The 21,610-nt window shown below is 40.6% G+C and overlaps 1 protein-coding gene across 1 annotated transcript in view; it reads right to left on the bottom strand.

Moving 5' to 3' along the window:
- Positions 1-4,551: 4,551 nt before the first annotated feature.
- The window catches only part of LOC149322457 (uncharacterized), a 34,134-nt gene continuing 17,075 nt past the window's right edge, over positions 4,552-21,610 (bottom strand). The window contains exons 5-7 of the mRNA XM_089527333.1: positions 12,012-12,134; positions 6,987-7,051; positions 4,552-4,816 (exon numbers count right to left, since the gene is read on the bottom strand). Coding sequence (XP_089383459.1) covers positions 4,552-4,816; positions 6,987-7,051; positions 12,012-12,134 — 453 coding nt within the window. The remainder of the gene's footprint in view (positions 4,817-6,986; positions 7,052-12,011; positions 12,135-21,610) is intronic.

The following is a 21,610-nucleotide window of genomic DNA, read 5'->3' as shown; positions in this document are numbered from 1 at the left end:
CCATATTATTATTCATTTTTCAAACTGATTTTTCCTTTTATCATTTATTAAATTCCCAACCCTGTTTTTCCCATATTCTTTAACACAATCCCAGTCTTTTATAATCTCTTTTGTAGGTTCATTTTTCAATAAATTTGTAAGTAAATCCATAGATATACACAACAGACAATAATTCCCAGGGTTCTTCTAAGTGAGCATAGTCAGTTAAAGCACTTCAGGTATAAATTCACTAAATTTCTGCAACCTATAATTCATCCTTTTGTCTTGATAGTATCTATCCTGGTACATCCAACTAAATCCACTCACACATCCTACAAAATAAAGAAGAAAGAAAGGGGAGCCTATAACTCGATAACAAAGCATATACTTTGTGTTCAGAAAATCCCAAGTGCCATCAAATGTAACCAGTTAAAGGCATCCGGTGGCAAGTGATAGGAAAGACATGTCTTCCCCTGAGAGGCCGCACCAGTCGAAATAGACAGCAATAGTCTAGATGAAACTATATTAAGACTTCCTATGAAAATTGGTCAGAAATTTTTAAAAATCTGAATTACATCTCTCAGAATTACCAGCTGGTACAGTCACTGGGCATGCCAAACTCTGCCTTTGAGATAGGATTATAAAACCTCAGAACTCTCCATTCCTATTGTGTATTGGTGGAATATTTTCCCCAGATGGATTTCAAAACAGTTCTAGGGCAAGGAAACCCATTGAGTATATGCACTCCCCCCATCTGATTCTTAAAAAACTTTAATAACATATACACCTCACATTTGCATACTCTATTTTAATCCACTGTCACAGTTGCCTAGATCTTACTAATGTTGTGCACTTGTTTCTGGATTGACTTTCACACTGGAGTTGAAGCCTCAAGTGACTGTGTGCTCCTTCATTTAAAAAAAGAAAATAAAACCCACCTCAGAACTAGCATGCTAGGGGCAGTCTTCTCCAAGCAGCATCAGTTTTGCATGAGAAGGAGGTGCTCCGTTTGAAGAGCTCCACGTGCAATCTGAAGTGATGCAGCTCACATTCAATTGCCAAACCCAGCTCTCTGCTATTCTGTCTCACAAATCTCACTCCTAAGGATATAAGAACCGATGAAGATAGCTTGCTGGAGTGGAATAGAGGTCCCTTTATTATTTATTATTATTATTTATGGTATTTATACCCTGCCCTTCAGCCCTAAAGGCTCTCAGAGCAACTTACAATTATTATTATTTTTAATTAGACGGATACCTGTCCTCAAGCTTACAATCTAAAAAGACACAACACAAAAGGAGAAGGGAATGGTGCTGGGGAAGGGGATCAGGCCCAGCAATTCCTCTCTCCTTCTGAGGCCTAGACCAAGGCAGATGGACTGGAGGGAGGGCTCTTCTTCTTCTTCTTTATACTAGCATTCCATCTCCAGCTGTGGACAGAGCAGCTTTTCCCCCAAACTGATGCCCTTCAGATGTATGTTGGGCTAAATTCCCCAATAAAAATATACACATTGTACTTCTGGAAGGTGCCAGGCTGGCAGAAGTCCTGGCCAGACAAATGATTGATGGAACCTGAAATTTATTACTTACTACAAATGTATTACTGCCAGGGGCTGATTCAACACAATATGGCAGGTGATAAATGATTAAAGTTGTTTTATATGTTTATAAAACTGTCAAATCATAAACAACCTGAGTGCAGCAAAACTGACTAAAATGCTCTCCATTGCCACCCATTACTATGTTAGATATGACATTAATTGCACTGGTGCAATTCACATGTCTGTCTGCTGTTGTTGTTGTTCTGCTGAGGGGAGGTCTGGTCAACCTCAACAATGTAGTATTGTAGTATCAAAGTCCCAACAAAAATCTCTTTTACAAAGCTATGATTTGCATTTCAAGAGATGTTCTCATGGGTGCCAAAAAAAGGCTTCCCTGAAAGGCAAATAACAGCTTTGTCAGAAATGCAGCAGAGAAAGCAATAATCTATCCCCAGCCCCAGTCACAGATATTCCCTAGGTTTCTTGGGCTTCCCTATAGTTGCTTTTTTGAAATGTAATGAATTATTTTTATTGATTCTTTTGTTTTACTTTGTATTTATCTTAATAGCCTGCATTGTCTTTAATTGTATATGATTTATTGTAACTAACTTTAAGATTTTTATTTTAAAAAATGAAAGACACTTTAAAAACATTTTTAAATAAAAGACAAAATAAATAAATAACCCCACAGCACATTACCGTGGGTCTTTGGTATCTGCTGGGGTTTGATTCCAGGACCTCCCATGAATGTCAAAATCTGTGGATGCTCAAATCCCATTAAACACAACGGAGTGGTAAAATGGTGTCCCTGATATAAAATGGCACAATCAAGCTTTGCTTTTTAGAATGTATATGTTTTTGGAATATTTTCAAGCCTTGGATATTTGAATCTTGGGTTAGGATTCTGTTGATACAGTGGGCAGACTGTAATTGTATTCTTGCAATTAATGCTGCATCCATTTTGGCCCTCCTTTCTGCATCTTCACCCTCTTTCTCCATAAAGCAACAATGTTCAAGAAAACAAAACACCTGCTGACTTAACTGGCAAAGCCCAGGAAAGTCCTTGAGGCCAAAGGAAGCATGACTGTTTTGCAACGTGTGCAAAAAAATTAGATGGGTTTTCCCAATTCCTGTGTTGAAATCAAGCTTGGGCACGCAGGACTGTGGTGGCTTCCTTGTAGCTCTTGCCAAACCCAAGCTTTGTGGTCTCACCAAATCCATGATTAAAAATTAAAATAAAGCAAACCCTCCTGTAACCTGGAGGCATTTAGCACATGTATATAAACAGGAATGCTTCTACTCTGCCTGATGAATATTACTCTGCCACAAATATTAATGGGAAGATTGCTTTGCTCCTTTGTAAAGATTTCTTTTTTAAAAAAAAATACAAAGGCCTAAATCCAGTTATTGGTTGCAGCTATAGTAGGCACATTGAATCAATGGAAGGATTGACTTACCAAATTCCCACTGATTCAACTGCTCTTTTCATGTTGAAACTAACAATTGGATTTAGGCCAAAGTTCTGTTCCAAAAAGTTCATAATGAAATAAATAAATTAATATAATAGCTGTGCATTATATATAAGGCTTGTTATATATGAATAAGGTAAAGGTATTCCCCACTGACAAGGTTGTCAAGTTGTGTCCAACAATAGGGGTGGTGCTCATCTCCGTTCCTAAGCCGAAGAGCCAGCATTGTCAGAGACTACTCTGTGATTGCACAGAACACTGTTTACCTTCCCACCGGAGTGGTACCTATTTATCTACTTGGATTTGCATGCTTTTGAACTGTTAGGTTGGCAGAAGTGGGGACTAGTGATGGGAGCTCACTCCATCATGCAGCACCCAGGCCTTGAACTGCCAACTTGCCAATCTTGCAATCAACAGAGTCAGCGTCTTGACCATTTGAACCATTGTATCCCTATCTATGTATGAGTACTGTGTGTAATATAGTATAAGTCTAAATTATAGAAAATAAGATTTGTTTTTTAAAAATAACATATAACCAAGCACTGTAAAAAATAGTTGAGGGAGCTGGTTATGTTTCGGTTGGAGAAGAGAAGACTGAGAAGTGATATAATAAAAAATAAATAAATATATAAAAGGAGATCACGTGAAAGATGGGGTGAACTTGTTTTCTGTTCCTCCAGAGGGTAGGATGAGTCAATCGATTCAAAGAACAAGAAAAGATTTTGACTAAACATTAGAAACAGCTTCCTGACAGTAAAGGGTGTTCAATAGTGGAACAGACTGCCTCAGAGAGTGGTGGATTTTCCATTACTGGAAGTTATTAAACAGAAACTGTATGACCACCTATCAAGAATACTTTAGCTATGCTCTCGAGTCTTGATGAGGTTTTGAGTAAATTACTCTTGCAGTCCCTTCCAACTCTGTGATCCTTTCATAAATAGACATCAACTCATGTGCAACACAAAGTAAAGACATTATCTGTTTTTAGGTGTGGCAGACAAGCAAGTTTGCTTCTACCTCTATTAAAGCTTTAAAAGAAAACAACAGAAATGTTATCACTCATATCCAACATCTGATCCATGTTCTCCAAATGTATACACAGTATCTATTTGCAGAGAGAAAAACAGCTGAAGATATTTGGGGGCCATCGGATATCAAATTAAAGAAGCCTAAAATAATTGTTAGTCCCGAGTAGAATAGACCGACTGAATGAATGGGAATATGACCGCAAGTGCACTGATTCAGTGATTCTATTCTAGTTATTAGTATTATTACTCTAGTTGCTGTTGTTGTTTTATTTACTTATATACTGCCTTTTCCCCAATATAGTGACTCAAGAGTGCTTGTGAGTAACAGTTGGAGCATGTAGATTCGTCCAACCTTTGGTTCAGTTGCGGAGGTGTTATGGAATGTTTTTACATATAGCAATTTCACAAAAATCTACAAAATTGCAAACACAAAAATGGAGGAATTAAAAGAGTGTACGCTGCTAAAGGGGTCCGCTCAGGCTTGAAACAGATAGGACAAATAGAATGGCTTCTGGTCACTTTGGGGGTGTGACATTTACACGACGCACGTCCCTGAAGCAGTGCTGAAGTTGGCCCAAAGCCGCTGGCAAAAGGAGCAGTAAAAAACCGCTCCTGCCAGTGACCCATTCAGGACCAGGGTGGTGGCCAGCTTCAGGAGTGTCCCATCTGATTCCCATGGTCTCAGGCCAATCAGGGCCCAATTATGGCAGGAGCAGCAAGAGGCCACTCCTAGCTCCCAGTCAGCTTTGCCCCTCAGCAGAGAAAACTGAACCTTCAGTAGAGTAGGCCAGCTATGCTTGCTGGAAGATAAAGACAGGAAAATAACATTCTTATGCTCTAGATATGGCAAGAACCAAGTGGTTTAGATTTACATGTTACCTTTTTGCAGGTGTGCAAAGTGTAAGAGACACCTGTATCTAATGTTCTTTAAAAATGATAAAATGCAAATTGGCCTAAATGCCATAATTTCTGTGATCCTGTTATGGAATGAGTCCCACATTGGAGGAATAGGCAGGTTGTAAATAAAGTTAACAATAATAATACAAAGACATATAAGAACAGAAGATACATGTGTACAGGAAAGGGCAACACTGGTTGATTTGTGAAATCGAAGGCTTTCATGCCTGGCATCCATAGTTTTTTGTGGGTTTTTTGGGCTATGTGGCCATGTTCTAGAAGAATTTATTCCTGACGTTTTGCCAGCATCTGTGGCTGGCATCTTCAGAGAAGATTCTTCAAGCACTTTAATAGCCGAGCATGCACATGACAGTGCTGCCATAAGGGGTAACCCATGTTGTCCCCAGTGGCAGCACATGCATGCAGCTGCACCGCCATTAGGGACACCGGACTTCTGTCATCCTTAATGGTGGCATGGCCATATGCATGCGCTGCCAATGGGGAAAATGGGGGCACAGCTACATGCACGTGCTGCCATTGGGCACAACACGGGTTTGTCATCCACAGACAGTCAAATCTGCTGCTGGCAAGTCTGTGGATACTCAAATCCATGGATGGCAAGTTCACGGATACTGAAGGTCAACTGTATGTGTTATAAAGGTACAATGGGAGGAAAAGAAAATCAGTAAAGATTAGATTATATATTAGTCAGTGTTAAATGTTTAAAACTGTCAAAACCAGACACAATAAAGCTGGAAAACTTAGAAAATGTAAAGGTAATCATGAATGTTGAAAATCAGTGGCAAAATACAGAAAGGTTCACCTCAGGATTTCCCAGCTACTTTAGCAGGGTTTTTTCCTTCTCTCTCAGAAGTCTGGCTTTCAAAGACAGCTACCAATGGTCAGAATTTCTCACAATGCCAGACATAACCCCCCAGCTTAGAGCTATGGTGTTGACTGCACTGGATGCATGAGCACCACTGCTCCTGTAGGAAAAACAATGCAGGAGATTTGGTTGGACAGACTCTGCAGCTCAGTTCAACAGCCCTATGCTTGTTTTTACCCAGAGAGTTCAATGGAATTGAGGCCCAGTACAGACGGGCAGGAAGCACCGTCCTTGGGCCAAAATTAGGGCTCAGGACCGCACAGCAACCGCACGCCCCTGAGCCCTAGTGTGCAGCGCGCTATCATGTCGGCCACCAGTCCACACAGGGGCCGCCATGATGACACAGCATCTGCACGTTGCAGCATTGCGCTTGCATCATTGATGTGCCACAGTATGCTAATGACACTGATGGCGGCGCCCACCTGCACCAAAAACAACCCACTTTTAGCGGGTTCTTTTGGTGCAGAGGGAGCCCTTGAAGTTTGGTTGCTGTGGGCTCCCTCAGGAGCAAAAACGGGCAGCTCAAGCCCCCCTTTTGAGGCAGTCTGTCGAGCCCCTTACTCTTGTATAATGGACAATTTTGGAGCAAAAAAATCTATAGAGAAATGTGTTGATTTGTTTCTCTAAAATGCACCTTTTCTTTCAGAGACCTAAATGGCCCTGGGCCAGCCCCACCATGAAGCAGAGTGAGGCAGTGCTCTCAGGTAGTAAGTTTTAACTGTCAAGGAATGGCAACAAACTTCGGACTGCTAGGTTGCGGTTTTGCCTCAGGTGTCAAAAGAACCTGAGTAACCTTGAGTACAATATATATTGATTTGGTGGGACAGAGACAAAAATATCTTGGGCCATCCCAAGAGCAAATGTTAAACATGTTGCTCACCCCTCAGTATCTATAATCCTTTAAAACTGTGCAGCCTGACATCGTAATCTTGTACATACTTTCTCAGAAGTAAGTTCCTGTCTCCTCCATGAAGTATATTTCCTAATAAGAGTGCTTAAGAGTGCAGTCTTCAGAGATTTCGTTCATCAGAGTTAACACAGTAATTACTGTTTATTGCTATTAGAATTGACTTAAAATCACAGGCAGGCAAGATGCTGAATTTGAATAGCTTCAGATTTGAATTTTTCCCTAACCATAGAAATATTGTTCTACAGCTTTCTTTTCCTCGTGGACCTGCTTTGCTTACGCCTGATGCTGCTGCTCCTGTTGCTGCTGCCAATGAAACCTGAAGCTCTTCAGCACACAGCTGCTCTGCAAATATAATTTTCCTATCAACTTTGACAAAGAAAAATTGCTAAATGGTTCCCACTTCTGCCATCATTGCTCTTGACAATGTTTTAACAAGCTAAGTGTTTTCATATGTTTGCTTTATGTAAGAGACACAAATTGGCAACAACCAAGGATGGCGGGGGCAGTTAATGCCAAAGCTGGCATTGTTGATTCCAAGGTCGTAAAATAAAATAATAAAAAAACACTCAAACTTGTAGTTTTTCTTTCCAGAAGAGGATTCTGATCTGATCTGATCTGAACTGATCATGTGTCTTTTTTATTTCTGATTAACAAAGGAACTGCAAGGCACTGAAGGGCCAAAACCAAAGAGTTGTGAAGTCAGGAGGAATAGTCTCTCTGGCCACTAAAAGACTGAAAAAGGATTGCAGGCAGTTTTATATGGGACACATGCGACTTCCCAGAATCCTCCTGGCCAACAAAGTCTGATTACAGCAAAGGACCAATCCACTGCCAATGTTTTAGAGATGTAAAGAATATCCACTTTTCCCCCTCATTCTCAATAAAAATGGAATGTCTCCATTGTCAAGATTCCCTGCTGAGAAAATTTAGATTCAGCAGATCCCCCACGAATCAGGAGGGGTGATTGTACTGGTATTACCTAACCCTGCATTTACTATTGCATAGAGCCTAACAGTTTTGCATGCTGCTGCTCCTTGCAATTTTTCTTGCTCCCATGTCACTGTAATACAATAACATTTGCCAATAAACATTTGGCAAGATGTGCATCTTACATGTAGCTTCCTTCTATTTTATATTCCCCAAAGTAAAAGCATAATCCCACACTGGACATAGGCAAAATGTGGAGCTCCCATTTTCCCATTTATAGCATCTAGTTCATTTTAATGTATGTTTTAAATAGTTAATTGTTTAACTGATGTTTTCGGGAAGGGTGGGAACTATTGGGATATGAGGTTTTGTATGTATTCTTTTAACTGTAAGCTGCCTCAATTTTCATGGACAGAGAGGTGGGATATAAATAAAAGTTTTATTATTTATTTACTTATTGACAAAAAATGAAAAGATGCACTCTAACAATGGCACAGCAGCAACTGGGCAGAGGCAACATCATGCAATAGGAAGTGCCAAAGTTTTCCTGATAAAATTGCAGTTTAAAACCCACATGTGATAAAGTCCTATATCTGAAATACAGACTAACACTTTGTGCATGTGATGAAGTGGATTATATAGTAATTTGTGGAAAGTCATCCTATAATAAAACACTTAATTTTCAAGGTGCCACTGCACTCTTTGGTCCAAAACACACTGCAGAAATAATCCAGTTTGCAATCGCTCTAACTGAACTAGCTCAATGGTAAGGAATTCTGGGAATTGTAGTTTTATGAGACATTTAGTATTGTCTGTCAGAGAGCCCTGGTGCTACAATAAAATACAATTTCCAAGATTTACTAGCACTGAGCCATAGCAGTTAAAGCGGTCTCAAACGATTATTGCTGCAGTGTGTTTTGGACCTATGTTGTTCAGACAGACATCACAGAGAAAAGGAAGACTTGAAACAAGGCTGCTGTTTGGGAGAACAGGCCCATTTTCTTCCTAACATGTAGCTCTACTCTTAAATCTATGCAGATCTCTTAAGACTGTCAATGCCCAGCCAATTTTCTGCCTTTATTATTTCTTACTCCATCTTAATGTGGAAAGTAGAATATAGCCTACAATTATATCAAAGTATGCATCATCACAGTTAGGTAGGATCAAAGTGTAACTAAGCTGATTCAGTTAACATCAGTTGTTCAGATGATTTGTGTCACATGGTCACTATTCACATCATTTAAAACCAATAAAATGTAGTTTGGATGAGGCAGTTGGACTGGAGGAATGGTGACAAAGCTCAACCTGTTACACAGTTTGCCATTAAAACAAACTCATGAAAAACTGATTTTATACCATCAGTACTTCAACTAAATAAGCTTGTTATCATGTCTGGTACTGTGAGACATTCAGTTTCTCACAAAGAGTCACACTAATGTGGAAACTAAATAAGGATATTAATAAATTGTATTTTCCCCATCATTGTTTTTTCTAGGATATGAAACAAAATGTGAGCGCATCATAAAGCAAATAAAAACTAAGTGCTTTCTTTAAATGTGCATATTAAAATACACAACAAAATCTGAAATTCTCTCAATATCTCCTCCCCAATTCCTAGTTTGAGATGAAATCTCAAAATACAAAAAGGCTGCAAAGCTGTAAAGAATCACCTAAGAATAAACTCTACAGGATGCAAGGAAATGTTCAAACTAAATATATACTGGATTCCATTGCTATCTGGTGTTGAAAGACATACAGATCAGAACTACAAGTTCAGCTAATCATTCATTTTCAACAAAAGCAATGAGACTAATATTTGTCCAAAGTGTTTGGTCATTCACATGACTCTTCTTTTTCCTCTCTAATTAAAGCAAATGCTCTTGTTACGGTTTCCATCAATAGAATAATAGAGTGAAGAGAGCAACTTAACATCACTTTAATGTTGTTGCTGTTGTTATTACCAATTTAATATTCTCCTGTTTTGTTAAAAATTCAGAGGGAAATCCCTCTCTTGATAATATTGTCTGCAGTGGACTCTGCAGACTCCAATGGAAGGCGTCCATCTCTGGTAGCAGATTCTGAGGGGCAGCAACACCTCCTAGCAGTTCTCCTTGAACTCCTCTAACATTTCTGTTGGAAGGCAGGCATAAATGCCATACAATCTGTTCTGAGGGGTGATGGGGGGATAATACCTCAGTTTGAAATATCTTAGCATTGTCCAAAATGCACAAACAGTGATACCTTTACTGGACCAACCAAAGGTGGAAAATGAAAAAAGAAAAAAAAAAAAAGAAAAAAGAAACCAAAAAACCAAAGCCTGATTCCCACTACCTTTTAAACCAAATCGCAAATCAGTTTGAACTGGTTCAAATGTCCCTTGAACCAAATCACTGAAACGATTTGGAAAGGGGGGCCATGCACTAGACCCATTTAAGCTGCGTCTTTTTGATGCTGATTTTTTCTGTTTCTTTTTGGATAAATCGATTCCATGCAAGAGTGAACCAGATGCAGATCGGAATCGATTTACATTTACCTTTCGACTGGCTGGAATGGGTCCATTTTGAATTGATTCATTCGTGAATGTGAACGACAAGTGGGTTATTTTACAGGGGAAAAATTTGATTGGGGCAAATGTAGTGTGAACCACACTCCACTGTCGAATCGACCCATCAATTCAGATCGCAAACCGATTTATTTGTAAGTAGGAATGAGGCCCGAGAAACAAACGAACAAACAAAAAACCCCACCATGTTGCATGCAAGCTTTGAAGCTCCACTGGCTGCTTCATCACACAAAGATGTTAAAAATCATATTCATGGAAAAAAAGCTTGCAACATGTGTTTGGGGTTTTTTTTGCATTTTAGTTGTCCCGATGAAGGTATTACTGTTTTGTGGATTTTGAATGTTATTGTACTTTGCTACATGGCCAACACAGTTAGCCCTGTATATGCTGTTTTAGCATTATCAAGTTTGAAGTAAGATGTACGTGCCAGTTCTGACAGTCTCTAGACTCACAGTGGGGAGAGAACACTATCTTATCCTTTGCCTGAAGAAAATATTGGGCAGTCCTAATTGGAGCACATCTGGAGGGAGTTGTTTCATTTACATTTGCAATAAGGGAATGAAGAGCAGCTGTGATCATTTGCTTGGTTGACGAGTTGCTGTTGTGTCTTCAATTCCATTCTAATTTATGCCAACCCTATTTTAGGATTTTTTGACAAAATTTGTTCAAGGGAGACATAGCACAGGCTAAGTCTCCCTTATCAAAAATGCTTGGGACCAGAGGTGCTTTAGATTTTGGATTTTTTTAACTTTATTTTTGCATATATATATATATAATGAGTTTTCTTGGAGATGGCACCCAAGTCTAAACACAAAATTCATTATGTTTCATATACACCTTACAAACATAGCCTGAAGGTAATTTTATACAATATTTCTAAATAATTTTGTGCATGAAACAATGTTTGTGTACACTGAACCATCAGAAAGGAAAGATGTTACTAACTCAGCCATCCAGGACAATGGTTTTGGAACATTTTGGATTGTGGAATTCCAGGTAAGGGAGACTCAACACTGGCTTCCTCTGAGGCTGAGAGAGTGTTACTTACTCTATTCAAACCCTGGCTTCCCAGGGTCCTAGTGCAACACTCAAAGCACTATACAGTTGGCCCTTCTTATACATGGATTTTTTATACATGGATTCAAGCATACACGGTTTGAAAATGTTCAAAAAAAAGGCATAAATTTCAAATATCAAACCTTGATTTTCCATTTTTTATAAGGGACACCATTTTGTTTTGTCATTATATTGAATGGAACTTGAGCATACACAGATTTTGTTATACACGCCGGGGGATCTTGGAACCAAACCCCAGCGTATAACAAGGGTCCACTGTATTATGCTGCTGATGATACTTGCATTAAAAGGGGGGGGGGGCGCATCCAAAGAAATACATATGTAACACCATAGGCAGGTTGAGCCTCACATTTCTTCAGAGAATTCCAAATTTCTTTCCTAGCAGATATTCCAAAAAGTAGGGAATGGTGGAGAGGTATAAACTGTTGTCTGTCTCGTTTTGGAATCCCATAGAAAAGCCCAACTGTAATAGACTCAGCAGAAAAGGCACCTTGTTGGCAAGAAGGAAAAAGGAGAGGAGGAAGAAAGCTTGGGAAAGGGTGTTTTATTGCACCACTTTCAGATTTCCTTCCTATGCTGTTTTGGGATTATGGGAAAATATAATCTAAAAAAGTACATCTTCCAAGCTCTATAGGAGAGCAAAAGCTGGCCAACTTCTATTCTCTTCCATTGTGTTAACTCAGGTGCTGCTTGCTGCCTGCCCTCTCAACTGTTAAAGGCGGCTGGTGGTCATACCAGAAATAGCAGAACAAGAAAAAAGTAACTAGCCAGCAGCATCTTGATGTGGAAGGATGACTTATCAGTCATGGTGCATTGCCTGAGCAATGTTCCACGTTCCAATTTCCCCTGGTATTTCCACTGTAAAAAAGAAAAAGAAAGAAAAGAACAAGGAAAAAGAGGAGGATGCTTCTAGATAACATTTTTGTCCACATCCTGGAAAATTCATTTTTAGATTACAGTACAACTTCCAGAATCCCCCAGCCAGCACAGCCAGCAGCTAGTCCAACCAAGGAACTTTTCTAAGCTCTATTTTTATCATGTAGTTATCTGTCCTCATTCAATAGCACTTTATAGGAGCCCCAGATGATGTTGTCCTCAATGTTTTCGTATCTTTCTCCAAATAACTAAGGTGGAAAAAACTGAATAGCAGCAGTGTATTTTTTACTGTTAGCAAGCACTAAAAACTGTCCATTAGGAAGAATTTCAGATGAAAAGAAGGACCTTCAGTTAAGCCTCTGATCACCAAAAACAACTAGCAATCGGAATAGACAATCCTGGTCTAGATAGACAAATAGAGGGCATCAATATTACACCATTATAAAAGCTTTATACCCTAACTGATGCAGTTCCTTCTCATGAAATCTTGGGATTTGTAGTTTTGTGATATATCTTGAATCTTCTTCTGGTGTGCCATAGTGACCTCACCTAAGCAGCAGCACGAGAGATCTCTAGCAAAGAAAATTTCAAGTATTCCATTTGCCAAACTACAAACTAAGATGGAGCATTATTTATTTATTGTGTATTTAATATTCTTTCTTTCTTCCAAAATTAAAGACCCAAGACAATTTACAACACAGAAATAAAATGGAAGCAAAATCAATCATAACACAGCTGAGTCCAGGAATATACCCAACCTGCAAACCTTAGATTTCGAGGCAAATAACTCCATTCAGAATAAGCTAAATCCATATTCCCTAACACGTTTGACTGACCAGGAGCATCTCTGCCTTGTATGGAATAAGCTTCAATTTATTTACTTTCATCCAGTCCAATTCCCATACTAGACACTGATTTACCACTGAAACAGTTTCTTTAGAATAATATGAAAAAGCAAGTGAAAGGGATATGGTATCAGCATGCTGATGACACCAAAGCCCAAAACTCCAGACGATCACTTTCAGCGATTTCATATTACATTGCGCCCTTTTTTTACGCCAGGGATCCGTTCCAGACCACCGCGTAAAAAAAAACCTCGTGTATGCTCAAGCCCCATTGAAAGTAATGGGGTTTGTGCATGGCACGGCATCCCATTGCTTTCAATGGGACGTGCAACCCCACGCGCTCCTGTGCGCTCCAGAGCAGCTTTCAACTTATGCTGAAAGCCGCGTATCAAACAGGCGCATTGTATATTAAATAGTTTGAGGAACAAAACTGTACCACATAGGCCAATAGCTGAGGTGTAGAACAAGAATTCCTTGGCACCACCTTTGGTCTGAGTTCAACCTTCCATGAAAGGACCAAATCTCCTATAACACAGTCTTTCCAAGTGCCAGTGAAGAGGGGCCCAGAAGGAGTCCATGGTGAATGATATTAAAAGCTGTTGAGAGGTCCAGCAGAACCAAGAGGAACACTTTCCTCATCCCCAGCTCCCAGTGTAGAACATCTACCAAGGCAAGCAAAAAGGTAATGGTAAAGGTAGTCCCTTGACATGAATGTCTAGTTGTAACCAGCTGTAGGTAGCACTACTCATTTCCGTTTCTAAGCCGAAGAGCCAGTGTTGTCCGAGGACTGCTCTGGTGATAATGTGGCCAGCGTGACAGCACCGAACACTGTTACCTTCTCAACAAAATGGTACCTGTTTAACTACTTGCATTTGCATGCTTTCGAACTGCTAGGTTGGCAGAAGCTGGGACTAGTGATAGGAGCTCACCCCATCATGCAGCACTCGGGCTTCGAACTGCCAACCTTCCTATCTTCCAATCATCAGAACTGACATCTTAACCACTAAGCCACCTCATCCCTAGGCAAGCAAAGCCATACCTTAATCAGACCTGAAGCTGGAATGAAACAGATCTAGATCATCTGTCTATTCCAGGAACCCTTGGAAGTGGGAAGACAGCACATCCTTCAGTACTTTGCCCTAGAATGGGATATTAGAGACTGGTTGGTAATTATCTAATTTGTCGGGGTTCAGGGAGGGCTGTATAAGCAAAGGCCTTACCATCACCTCTTTTAGGCAGGCAAAAATCCTAGGCCCGTTACAGATGGGCATAAAAGTACGTGCTCAGCACGTACTAGGGTTAGAAAGGGGCATCCCTTCCGGACGCCCCCAACCCTAGTACGTGCTCAGCACATACAAAATGGCGGCTCCCGTTCCACCCTAAACGGGGCGGCACAGTTGTGACGTAGTGGGGCCACGTGAGGGTGCCTAGAGCGCCCTTTGTGCACCCCCGGAAGGAGCTCCATTTTGGAGCTCCTTCCAGCTTTGTGTCTCTGGGCACAGCCTTTACATGGCTGCGCCCAGCGACGCAGAGGAGAAAGGGGCCGAGCAGCCCCTTTCTCCTCCTCCCCGCTGCCACCAGGTGTCCTTGGGGCTTGAAGCCCCAAGGACACTCCTTTCCAGGCCACGGGGAAGCGGCCTGGAAAGCGGCAGATTGGGGCCTCGGAGGCTGCCGTTCTGGCAGTTGAGGCCCCAATACAGCGGGGAAAGGGGCGGGTGCAGGCCGCCCCAAACGGGCAGTCTGTAATCCACCTTACCTTGCTATAAAAAGGCATTTGCCATTCTCCTTAAAACTCAAACAGCCTCCTCTGGAAGCTTTTATAAGCCCAAATGGGCTCAGAATCAACAGATCACCGTGTTCAAGGATTAAGTCCTGGACTGTTCCTGTTTTATTATATACCAATAACTCCCATGGCAGTTAAAGTACTATCAGACTGGTAGTGTAGATGCGCTCACAGCTGATCAAATGTGAGGCCGCATCCCATGTGCCTAATTCCTTCCTTTTACACTGTCATAATGGTAAAAAACCAGCTGTATCCATTAATTCTTTTGAGACTGAAAAAAAGAAATTTGTAGCATGAGCTTTCTTAGGCAGGGTACAGACCGCCCAAAAAGGGTGGTCTGCCGCCGCCTCCATTTCTGCCAGCGGAAAGCCTCAGCTGCCAAACGGCGAGGCTTCCCGGCAGCAGAAAAAGAACCCTCAAAAAGCGGGTTCTTTTTGCATCGCGCTTGCAATGCCCGAGTGCGCAAATGGCGCACTCGTGACGTCGTGCGGACGCTATGCATCCATCGCGTCAAAATGGCGGTGCCTGTGTAGACAGGGGGGTGCCATTTTGACATAGTGAATACGTATTAGGGTTAGGGAGCGTCTGAAAAGGATGCTGCCAGGCAACCCTAGCACGTACTCAGTACGTGCTTTTTGGCCCATCTGGACAGGGCCAACGACTGGGTCTATAAACCAGGATCACTGAGTAGTTAACTTACTCCCATATCTCAGGCACTCAAGCAGGAAAGACCATCACAAGGACAAGAGCAGTGGTTCTCAAACTGTGGGGTTGGACTCCCATGGGGGTTGGTGAGAGTTGCTCAAGGGGGGGCATGAGACTTGGAGGCCATGATCCCTCCTTATCCTCATCCTCCCAAACTTTTGTATGTGTAAAATTTACACATGCATTGAGCTAAATATTGAATTTACTTAAATAAAACTGTTTTAATTTGAACACTGTTATTTTGGGCCTAGCCTGAAGAAGAAGAACCCTTCCTCCAAGCTATCTGTCATCATCCGACCTGTGAGGGAGTGAAAAGGCAGGGCCAGCTCCATCAGGCCTGGCCTCGAGTAAGAAGCAGAGCCCTCCCTCCAGTCCATCTGCCTTGGTCCAGGGAGAGAAGAAAAGGTGGACCTGATCCCCTTCCTCACCACAATTTCCTTCTCCTTTTGTGTCGTGTCTTTTTAGAATGTAAGCCTGAAGGCAGGGAACCGTCTAATTAAAAAGACTGTATGTACAGTGCTGTGTAAATTTACAGCGCTATATAAAGCTTAATAATAATAATAATAATAATAATAATAATAATAATATTTCCTTATAAAATGTTAAAATATCAATATACAAGAATGTGCAAATGAAAATATGCATACTAAATAAACAAATTATTTTTACGTAAAGGGGCATCCCACGGATAAAAAGTTTTTTTCCACCAGACTAGAGCAAGGAGACTTGCTATATGACAAGCAGAAACTGCCAGGCAGGGCAAGTCCAAGATATTTTGCTGCCTGAATCAAGGGACAATCAATTCACATTCACATTTCCACATACAAAAGCCAAACAATGTAGCAGCTGAATCTTTCTTGAACACAAACACTGGTCACAGGACAGTATTCCCTACTGTACCTTGGGGCAAATATGGTGGGGTTGGAGGCTAAAGCCTACACCAGGTGCACAAATACTGACAAATTAGAGGGGGAAATGGAAGTTGATGGATTACCTACTTTCAGTTCTAATTTAGAATGAAGGGGTGGTGCACCATTCCCCATGCAAAATCTGTTGCTCTGGAAATCTCTATGAGTTGGCGAGGAGACCATTTTTCTGGGCATGTGTGTGCCCAGAATGTCCTTTAAAGCCAGTCTCAGGAAATGAATGAGGCCAAAGCAAGGCATTGTGTTCACTTCTGGAGGTATACTTAGGTATATGGAACACACAGATCTATGTGAAGTCGAAGGCTTTCATGGCTGGCATCCATGGTTTTTTGTGGGTTTTTTGGTCTATGTGGCCATGTTCTAGAAAATTTTCTTCCCGATGTTTTGCCAGCATCTGTGGCTGGCATATCTGAAGATGCCGGCCACAGATGCCAGCCACAGATGCTGGCGAAATGTCAAGAAGAAAATCTAGAACATGGCCACATAGCCCGAAAAACCCACAAACCACACAGATCTATCTTCCAACATCCATTACCAACCAGCATCTGCTACCTAATGCAATTGCTTCATTCTATCCAGTGTTAGGACTGGCTTTGCTCTGTGGGCAAGTTTCAGTAAATCTCATGGCTGGGAAATATCACTATGGGAATGCCACATTGGGCCCTGTAGCAGCTATACCCAAGGAAAATCATTAATAAAGTGCCACACAGACAAACTGGAGATTTGCAGCTGCCATGTTTGAGGAAGTACTACAAAATGTGATTCCACCCAAAATTTTCACACAACAACAGCGAATGCAAGCCCACTATGTCCCAAAACCTAAGAAACACTTTTGTTCAGGGCCAGCAGGACTGAACAATCATTGCCAAGAAGTGTGATGTGCTCAAGGATATGTGCCTTGGACATGAGACTTTGTCATCTGTATTTTCTCATCCCCAAACAAAGTGGTAGTGTTCAGAAACACTAATGTTAACCTAAACTTCATAATCAAAGGGGTGTAGGTTTAGGATTTTAGATTCATCTGGCCCAGGATATCCTCTGGAGAAGTAATGCTGATTTATAGCTGTGCACCTGCTTGAGAAAAGCTATGCTTATGCAGATGGATATTTCTAGACCTTCCTCCTGCAGCATGGCCCTTGGCAATCTACCCTCTCCGGTGCTATTTTAATGCTGTGTGAACCATTTGGGACACCCACCCTCCACACATTTCTCAAGTAACTACAGTGAGCTAATAATATTAACAGCGAGACTCTCTTGATTCTTGGTTAGCTTAAACTCCTACTTCTGTATGCAAGGCATTTCTGTTCTCAGTGCTGCTGTCTAGGAATGTGTTCTCTATCATCTCTTTGGTTGAGCTCCCCCTACACGCACACACATGGATTTTTACAGAATGGTTGCCAATGCATACCAGCTTCTTAATCACAGCCCAAACTATGGAAAACAGAATTAGCAAGCCTTAAAACATTACTGGGTCTCAAATGAATAAGCATATGTAGGCAGAGCTGGGTGGCTATATATCTTGCATTAGCACAGAAGACATTGTCCTTTTGAAGGACTGGCTAGGTCTGTAAGAAAGGAAAACAGGGGCCTTAAAGCTGTCCATCAGCTTTTAGCATCCGGACAACAGACTGAGCAGTCACAAAGGTCATCTGGACCCTTTCCTAATCCAATAATTTACATTGTATTTCTATTTTAAATGGCTGTATTTATTTACAATTTGTATCTTGCTGGCGTGTAAGCAGCAGGTGGCAAGTGGGGCTCAATGGAAACCCTTCTGTGCTCACTCTGGGCGTCTCACCAATCAGCTATATGGCAGCTAGCAAATTTGGGCTGGATGGTGAAAGGCTTAACACACTGTCCAACCAGATTCTTTCCAATTTGTCCTGACTTCTGTCCACTAAAGACTGAAGAGCATCCTCTTCCCATCCCTCTGTGTGTATGTTCGTGTGAAACCACAATGGCAACTCTTGATTCTTCCACTGTCTCATTTTTTTTAATGGCCCTCAATGATAATTCCTGATTCCTTTATGGGCTGCTTTTTAAAAATGGCCCTCAAACATGACAACTCCTGAAGAACAGTTGCAAAATGCAAAGTAGCCTTAAACATAATAAACAAAATAAATACCACTGAGTGGTTTGTTGTGATTGTGCTTGAGCATTGGACTATGACTCTGGAGGCCTGGGGTTTGAATCTCCGCTCAGCCATGGAAACTCACTGGGTGACACTCCTCCTTAATTTCTAAGCAAGGATCAGGATAAGGATCCTCAGGGTACTTTTCCTTTTTTCTTAGTTACACTTACCTCCAGTGCCTGAGTGTGTTACATTTCCAGACTACAACTCCACGATTCCTCAAGATAGTATAGCCATGTAATTTTTCCAGACTCTGCTTCTACTCTGCTTTTCTGCCAAAGAGCACACAGTAGAGTATGTGGCTCTCTTCCTGCACTATCGTATCCTCAAAACAACCGTATGAAGTAGTTCAACCCAACATCATGACTGTTCCAGGCTTAACTACTGAATTTTTGTAGTTTAGTGGAGACTTGAATCTGGATCTTCCAAACCTTGGCCTAACACGCTGAACACTACACCACGTTGTCTTTCCAAACATGAAGATATATTGCTCCATGTCTATTTCTTTACAGCTGGGTAGGAGAAGTGCAACCATCAGCTAGTCCCCAGAGCTGGACTTGGGAGCACAAATTTCAGGCAATTTTCACCCCAAAACCATATTTAAAACACTCCAATATAAGGAGAAATTATGCTGCCTACAGTCCAACACCTCCCACAATCTCCCACTCCTCCATACTATCTTTTTAGCCAGACCCAAAATGGCAAGCAGAAGTCGGATGTCACTTCCAATGTGCCCAGAAACAATGGTGCACTCCATGGGAGGGAGAGTTTGGAGTAAAACTTGTTCCCTACCTCTGTTATTTAAAGGCAGGCACACAGAGTGGCTCTGAATATGAGGAATGATGCTAATTTTGCATAAGCAAGACATTTGTAAGCAATTTAAATGCCCACTCCCCATCCTTATACTGCTAGTAAAATATCTGTAGTGTTAGAATAAATGTTATGGAATTTTTTAAATTAAAACCTGAAGTAGTGTTAAAGGAACCAAAATTCATTCCTAACAATGTAGCTGGCATGCAATGGATTTTTAAATGACCTGTGGTGCTGGAAACTATAGTTTTTCTCCTTAAACCCCTTTTACAAAGAACTACCTAGAAATGCCAACACATTTCAAAGGAAACCTCTTTTGCAGACATCCAGTGGGCTATGATTTTGAATAGGAAGCCAGCCTGGGATAAAAAGGCATTCCTTTTAGGAGCAAGGGGAAGCTTAGCTTTATCTAATAAATATAATACAAAAAGCTGGTGTGGGAGAAAATGACAGTAGCTGATGGATTAGCACTATGTATGCAAGATATCTCTTTTTGTGTGCCTCAGTCTGGATTGACACCTGCCCAGACTAGCTGTAGGAAAGAGAGCTTCCAAGTTGCACTACGGGAATTAAACTTTACATAAGCAGCTCTGAAGAAGAGTTCTCTTAGTGTTACAGACTGCCAAAATAAAGCTGCTTCGGGTCTCTTTGGAGGTATGCTGTTTAAATGATGCATGCATTCTAAGAATCCGGAAACTGCACCAAAGCTGCACTCCAGTGCTTAGGAATGGAGTGTGGCTTTGGTGCAACATGCATCATTTAAATAGCATACCTCCAAAGAGACCCGAAGCAGCTTTATTTTGGCAGTCTGTAACAGGCCTAAGTTTCATTGTTAGCCACTTCTTCTTTTTCTTCAAAACTAAGGAAAGGGGCTTGCCATTTTACTTCTCTTTGATTGGCTAGTTCTAGTATCTTAAGCACTAGTTGTTCCAAGTGAAGAATTTATATTCCATGTCTTCTGAGAATTTTGCCAATGACTACTAAAGTCTGCCCCCTTGTGTCCAATTCTCTTTAAGCAATGGCATAATCTCTAGCAACATTTCTAATTTTATTTATTATCAAAACACAAACAATCAGAGACAACATAAAAGAAAACACATAGACACAAAATCATACCAGGCAGACATCCACATCACTACTTATCAAAAAACATTAAACATCATTACTAGTCTAGAAACACTAAGCCTAACATTATTCATTCCTTCCTGTTTTCGGTGAGATTTCAGAGAGTGATAATATAAATATACCTTTTATTTCATCTATTCTATTTGATTTTCTAAGTACCTCTATCTTGTATATACAATGATTCTTTAAAGACTGATGTTTTACATGGTTATTCTCTTCAACTGAATTATAGGAATTGTTGAGTGTATAGCACTGTTGTTATTATTATTATTATTATTATTATTATTATTTATTAACCTTTATTTATGAAGTGCTGTAAATTTACACAGGTATCATTATAAATCTTACAAATTCCTACCTATATAAAACAGGTGTAATTATTTATTCTAATCTCATGGGTATAAACGGGTCTGGATTTTCTATATCTAATCTTTTCTTATGCTGATTTTAGATAATTGTACAGCATGCCCCAGTCTTTATTAATTTTTTCAACTGGAGTATCTCTTAAATGTAGTGTTAATTTGTTGCATTCCATACAATTGTAGAGTTTTATTTTCCAGTCCTGAATATCAGGTATCGCCATCTCCTTCCATCTTCAGTATAAAATCCTGGCTGATGAAATCATGTAATATAAGATTTTCTCAAATTCCTTTTTCATGTTTTTTGTCTATCATTCCCAAGAGGAGGATTTTGGGGTCTTTCTTCAATTTTATCTGCAAAATTTCTGTAATGGAGTCGAGAATGGCTGACTAATATTTATTGGCTTTTTTGCAGGTCCACCACCATAGCAACATTTCTAAATGAAGCTTGCAAAACAAGTTTTAATCAGTAAAGCTTTAGTGGATTAATCAACTAGCATCTGCTTGGTTAGCCCACAGGGCTAAAAGAAGAGTGCACCATTTTGAATGTTCCAGCTATTTTGGTCTACATGAATTAGTGTGACACAGAATGGAAAACATCAGGGATGATTAAAAATGCCCTTTCCTTCTAAAAAATGTGTGGCAGGTACTATCCTTTTTAACTTAAATTATATTTTCAGCAATAGTTCCAATAGCCATTGATACTGATAATTGTCATATTTACAGAGTGATCCTATGGTGGTGGGGAAGAAAAGAAAATGTGTGATAGTTAGT

Source organism: Sceloporus occidentalis, unplaced genomic scaffold, assembly GCF_023333645.1.
Source record: "Sceloporus occidentalis isolate IW3139 unplaced genomic scaffold, rSceOcc1.0.p SCAF_1, whole genome shotgun sequence".
In the NCBI taxonomy this organism is placed as follows: domain Eukaryota; kingdom Metazoa; phylum Chordata; class Lepidosauria; order Squamata; family Phrynosomatidae; genus Sceloporus; species Sceloporus occidentalis.
The sequence above is the reverse complement of the archived record's forward strand: the minus strand, read 5'-3'. Positions and strand labels throughout refer to the sequence as shown.